Source organism: Balaenoptera musculus, chromosome 11 (assembly GCF_009873245.2).
Source record: "Balaenoptera musculus isolate JJ_BM4_2016_0621 chromosome 11, mBalMus1.pri.v3, whole genome shotgun sequence".
NCBI classification, from domain to species: Eukaryota; Metazoa; Chordata; class Mammalia; order Artiodactyla; family Balaenopteridae; genus Balaenoptera; species Balaenoptera musculus.
In genome coordinates, this window is record NC_045795.1 from 23,319,538 (window position 1) to 23,325,838 (window position 6,301).

The 6,301-nt window shown below is 52.7% G+C and overlaps 1 protein-coding gene across 1 annotated transcript; it reads right to left on the reverse strand.

Moving 5' to 3' along the window:
* Window positions 1–1,467: 1,467 nt before the first annotated feature.
* LOC118903643 (BOLA class I histocompatibility antigen, alpha chain BL3-7-like) lies at window positions 1,468–5,303 on the reverse strand. The gene is given in 9 exon segments (XM_036868912.1): window positions 1,468–2,186; window positions 2,340–2,388; window positions 2,529–2,561; window positions 2,992–3,067; window positions 3,069–3,112; window positions 3,231–3,506; window positions 4,133–4,408; window positions 4,597–4,866; window positions 5,190–5,303. Coding segments are annotated over 8 exon segments (1,074 nt in total). The 5' UTR covers window positions 5,263–5,303; the 3' UTR covers window positions 1,468–2,186; window positions 2,340–2,362.
* Window positions 5,304–6,301: the final 998 nt, after the last annotated feature.

Consider the following 6,301-nt stretch of genomic DNA (forward strand, 5'->3'; position numbering starts at 1 on the left):
ATGCTCCTGCCCTGGTGCATTTGCCTGGAAGTTCCCCCTGCCTGGAAAGAACCTCCCCCAGTGTGGGGGATTATTCCTCATGTCCTTCAAATCTTTCCTCAAAGGTCACCTTCCCAGTGAGGCCCACACTGACCGCCCTAGTAAAATAGCCATTTTCCCTGTCCCCATACTCACACTCTGGATCACCTTCTCCACTGCATCTTTTCCATTGTACGTATCCCCTTGTAACAGAACATTTTCCTTATTTACTATGCTGATAGTATATAGTCTGTTTCTTCCCACTAGAATACATGCTCCACAAAGCCAGCAATTTTTTTGTTTTAACTTCAGTGAAGTTTCCTAGATGCAAAACATTGTGTCATATCTGGCACACAACCGGTATCAGGTGAGTGAATAGTCAACGTAAAGCACCTCCCTATTCTAGAGACAGCATCTTTACTAATGTGACCTCAGGCCAAATGCTGTTTTGTGGCAGCTACAGCACAACATCTACTCACAATGACATTAATGCTGCCGGTATTTTTCTCACAAGTGCTCTTCTCCCCTTCCCACCAACCAACCCTCCTCCGCACTGCCTCACACAAGTATATTTTTCTTTTCAGAAAACAATGATCCTTGACTTATGGGTCCTATTTTCCAACCAAATATAAACCTAAATTAGACTCTGCTTTATAAATCCATGAGTTTGTACTGGAGCCAGCACTGGGATTGCTAGAGCTAAGGGCAGGGAGAGTGGCAAGCAGAGCAGATTTCTGACAGGAACTTATCTAAGATGAGAAATTATGGTTTCCTGCCTTTCTGCTAATTCCAGAATATGCATCCTTTGAGAAGGTTGGGGGAAATATGGAAAGAACAATCAAACCCTAGAAGGAAGGCAGGAGCTAGTTGAATCTGAAAATCCATCTCTGGACACCACAGACTCTCCAGTGTGCAGGGGCAGCCTTGGACCTTGTGGGTACCACTGGCAAAATGACTCCTCCAGCTGTCAGAGGTGGGGGACACCCAGAGGAGAATAAGACACAAACTCAGGCAAAAACCTCTAAAGAAACAAAGAAACAACAAATAACACCCAAAAGATGGGGGCTGAGGACTGGACACAGGCCTGAGCAGAGGCTGACCTGGTGACTTCCTCTGAGATCACAGCTCCTGGTGGGACAAAGTTCTACTGAAGGGACAAGGACAAAGGAGCTGAGATGTGACCAGGAGTGACCACATCAAAGCCCACGATGCAGTGAGCACGGAGTGGGCACAGGCCGCGTCCACGCTCGGCTCCTCACAGCCTCCTCCTGTCCCACCTGCAACAGACAGAGCACAGCAAGCACACGGATTCTGGAAGGTTCTCAGTGCTTCCATTTATTTCCTCTCTCAAACCTTAGGAATCTTCACCTTTATTATCCCATCAACCCCTCATGGCATAAATAACAAAAAAACAAATTCATATCCTGATTTTTTTTTTTAAGGCACAACATGATTATATTTTAATACACAACCAAAATACAAAACACCATAGTAAATTGATGGCAGTAAAACATGGTATTTCATTCACATTGCATGACAAATTGTTAACATCCTTAGTCATAAATGAGTTCTTAGAAGCCAGTAACAAAGACATTGATATGCCAAGGGAAATTAATTAAAAAAAAGAAAATAGAAGGAAACGAAATAACAGAAGTAACTAGTAATGATTAAGCATATATGAAGATGACTAAGCTGAACAATAACAGAAGAAAGCAATTTCTTTGTAATATCATATTACCAAAGATTAAATATCTAACATTTGTACAGTTTTAGGAAAAAGACCAAAATAAACAAACACTGGGGGACAAGACCGATGAGGACCCATCTATATAGTAGGGGGAGATCTGTAGTTTGGATCCTGATTTTCAATAGGATATGAAACACATTACTTTTCAGCGCAAAATGAAGTTAAGACAAAGATGGAGATGGCCCAGCCCCACCTCTGTTCGGTCAGGAAAGGCCATCAGGGAAGAGAACACAGGCCAGTGTGGGGAGGGGTCGTGGTGGGCAGCGGTGGGCCAGGCTCCCCACCTTTTCATTTTATGCTAACAGGAACATAGACACATTCAGATGACTTTTGCAGAAAGTCAGAAGATCCTGAAGTCACAATGCAGGGGTGGGATGCGGAATCCTGCATCACTCAGTCCCCACAAGGCAGCTGTCTCAAACTATAGAAGAAAATAATCATGAACAAATTCAGGGCAGTCACATAAGTGCTGACCTTCCCACATGCTCAAATGTCCCACTCAAAGAATCCCCATCTCCCAGGGCATCCCCTCTGCCCCAACCCTCCTCCCAATCTAGACCCTCCAGAGCCTCACCCTTAGGAAGCCTGAGAGACACATCAGAGCCCTGGGCACTTGTCACTGCCTGGGGGAGAACAAATCCAGGACGTGGTCAGAACCCACAGGAGAGAAACTAGAGAAGGAACTTTAGGAGGGTGAGCCCCCCATGGCCTCCTGTCTGCACCCTCACAAGGGTCTCAGGAATCACACCCCCTCCACACTTACTTGCAGCCTGAGCGTAGCTCCTTCCTTTTTCACCTGTAAGAAGAAAACATCACGTGAGAGGCCAGGGAGAAGACAGAGTCATGAGACCCTAGAGGAACCCCCTAGTCCTGGACCCCAGAGGACTTTCCAGAACTGTAACCAAAAATCCAGGACAGGATCAGGAACACGAAGAAAGGAGATGTGGGGGGACTGGACCAGCTGCCCTCCTGGGAGTCCGTCCTCAGCAGGCACCTTCTCCTCTGACCTGCAAGCGCTGAGAAACAGGCCCCCAACTGGAATTATGAAGGTGAAAAATCTCTCTTTCATTTTCACATGTACTTTACAAAAGGGTAAGTGTCAGTACTCAGCTCCAGACTCCACATGTGTGTGTAGGGTACTTTCTAGTAACGAGGGAGGCAAACTTCTACCTGGGCTTGAAAGCCCCCGGTGAGACAAAACTCAGACCCTTCCCTCCCGTCCCTACCTGACTGCTTCTTCCTCCAGATCACAGCTCCAGACACCATAGTTCCAGTGACCACCAAGAGAACCAATGAGCCATGGGCCAACAATGAGGCACATGCAGGGGACGGTGGGCTGAGGAGGTTCTGTGGAGGAAAGGGAAGGGGCCCTGACCTCAGGCTTGAATCCCGACCTTGCTGAACGTGTCCAGAAGGGCTCCTGTTTTATCTGAGAGGAAGCTCCACCCCCCATGTCCCTCCTTACCCCATCTCAGGGTGAGGGGCTCCTGAAGCCCCTCGTGCTGCACATGGCACGTGTATCTCTGCTCCTCTCCAGAAGGCACCACCAGGGCTGCCCGCTTCTGGAAGGTCCTGTCCCCTGAGAGCCTGGTCTCCACAAGCTCCATGTCCTGGGTCTGATCCTCCCCATCACGCTGCCAGGTCAGTGAGATCTCCTCAGGCTAGAAGTCCAGTGCCCAGCACCTAAGGGTGACCTCATGGTCAGAGATGGGGTGATGGGTCACGTGTGTCTTTGGAGGGTCTGAGGAGGAAGAATCAGAAAATTCACACTTTGGGTTACCTTCATGGGCCACCGAAGCAGCATCATGTGACCATCCTGAGAATGGACAGCACAACAGGTTTGAACAGAAGAAGCAAAAACACCAGACACCAACCTGGACTCCTGGGTTTGGGAAAATCTCCCAGTCCTTGGAAAGTTCTGGAGTCAGGGTGAAAGCCAAGATAGAAGCCTCCACCTAAGGCGGAATGACTCCACGTAAGGCAATGGTCCTCACTTTGGTGGAGGCTGAATGACTCAGAAAAGCTGGAGTCAGGCCTCCTAAGATGTTCTCAGGCTGAGAACAGGCCTTGAGAGAGAAAGTCATGGTTCACAAGATGGGGGTCAGGGTCAAAGGGCGCCGCTGGTCAGTTATTTCAGGGATGGTTTCCTGCTTCTTTCCCAAAGAGACTGGATTCCTTAACTGTCTTTCAGAGAAGTGAGGCCACCGGCGAGTCACTGTCTTGTACAGAATATGAAAACCTGGGCGGATTCCTCCCTCTCCCGACAAGAAGTTGGGGCGCTGTTCCCACAGGGACCCCATTCCTCCCCTTGTGGGAAGCCAGCTCCAGCCCGAGGGGAGACCAGGGAGGCCCCGCGGCCCCTCGTACCTGCGCGCTGCAGCGTGTCCTTCCCGGTCTCCAGGTATCTGAGGAGCCACTCCACGCAGGTGCCCTCCAGGTAGTTCCTGAGTTGCTCCGCAACACCGGCCGCCTCCCACTTGCGCTTGGTGATCTGAGCCGCCGCGTCGGCCGCGGTCCAGGAGCGCAGGTCCTCGTTCAGGGCGATGTAATCGGCGCCGTCGTAGGCGTCCTGACAGTACCCGCGGAGGAGGCGACCGTCCGGCTCCACGTCGCAGCCGTACATCCACTGGAAGGTGTGAGACCCTGACCCCGCCCCGACCAACCGCAGCGATTAAACCCAAACTGAAAATGTAACCGGGTAAAGTCCCGAGTCGGGGGGCCGGGCGGGTCCCGCAATGTTGGGGTGACCCTCGGACCCGGAGACTCAGGGCAACGCCGGCCCGTCCCTGGGGATGGGGGTCGTGACCCGGACCCGGGCCCGCGTCGCTCACCGGCCTCGCTCTGGTTGTAGTAGCCGAGCGCGATGTGCAGGTTCGCTCGGAAAGTCTGTGCGTCGTCCTTGGAGATCCGCGTCTCCTCCTCCCAATAGTCCGGCCCCTCCTGCTCCACCCACGGCGCCCGCGGCTCCAGCCTCGGATTCGGGGCGTCGCTGTCGAACCGCACGAACTGCGTGTTGTCCACGTAGCCGACGGCGATGAAGCGGGGCTCCCCGCGGCCGGGCCGGGACACCCCGGTGTAGAAATACCTCAGGGAGTGGGAGCCTGGGGGCGGGGAGGGGTGACACCCGGTCCGACCCTCCTCCCGGCGCGGGTCCCGGGTCCGAGGTGACGGGGCCGGGAGTGGGGAGGGGGCGAGGGGCTCGTGAGACGGAAAAGGTGTGGAGGTCGGAGAATGGCCGGCACCTCGGGGGGGGAGAGAAGAGGGGGCGGGAAGCCAGGGAGGGACAGGCGGGGACCGGGGTGAGAGGGCGGGTCTGGGCCGGGGGCGGCGGCGCGGCTCCTTCCCTGGGAGTCCTGCCCCCCCGACCCCCGGGGTCCCCTCGCTCCTCCCCGCAGAGGCCGTTCCCTCCCGACCCCGCACTCACCCGCCCAGGTCTCGGTCAGGGCCAGGGCGCCCGAGAGCAGCAGAAGGAGGGTTCGCGGCGCCATGACCCGCATCCCCGGGGTCTGGGGAGAAACTGAGTCCCGGCGGGTCGGTGGAGATTTTATAACCGGGAGCCGCGGGGACGCTGATTGGCTTCTCCAGAAACCGGACACGCAATGGGAGTGAGAACCGGGGTCGCGTCATAAGTGTGTCCAGGCAGGAGGGCCCGACACGGGTTGTGAGAGAGAAAGTGAAACTCGGGGAGACGGGGAATCCCCACCACGGAGCGTCCCCGCCCCAGCGACCGCCTGACACCCTGAGAGCCTGAGAGCCTGGCCCTCCCGGGACCTGGGACTGTGCCTGGCCCTGCTCCTTCTGCTCAGGGAGCTCTTTGTCGCACTGTCTCCCTGAGTCCTGGCCCGGGGACTGTGTAGTCAGCGATTTTCACAACATTGTGGTCAGAATATTTATACAGTCTTACAAACTAGTGACGACCCCAAAGATAATTTTGTTTATGTGGATACTTCTATCGATATTTTTCATAGTAGAAATAATACAGTTTAAATTTTTTTATTTAGAATAATATTAATAACCCATGCATTTAATGTGGAAAAATAATTATTTCCCAAAATAAACACGGTACTGCGAACACTGGAGCTTTTTACATTTTTATATTTTTGCAAGTCTCTTTCTTTTCTGTCTCATAGAAGACCATTGGATTTTCATGTTTACTTCTGCAGTGAATCCATTATTTTGATTGAAATCTATGAAAATGAAAAGGCCCGCACATATGTAGGAGTAGTAATTATGTAAGTTCTTTTTTTTTCAGGTAATTATGTAAGTTCTTTTTTTTTTTTTTTTTTAATTTATTTATGGCTGTGTTGGGTCTTCGTTTCTGTGCGAGGGCTTTCTCTAGTTGCGGCGAGCGGGGGCCACTCTTCATCGCGGTGCGCGGGCCTCTCACTATCGCGGCCTCTCGTGTTGCGGAGCACAGGCTCCAGACGCGCAGGCTCAGTAGTTGTGGCTCACGGGCCCAGTTGCTCCGCAGCATGTGGGATCTTCCCAGACCAGGGCTCGAACCCGTGTTCCCTGCATTAGCAGGCAGATTCTCAA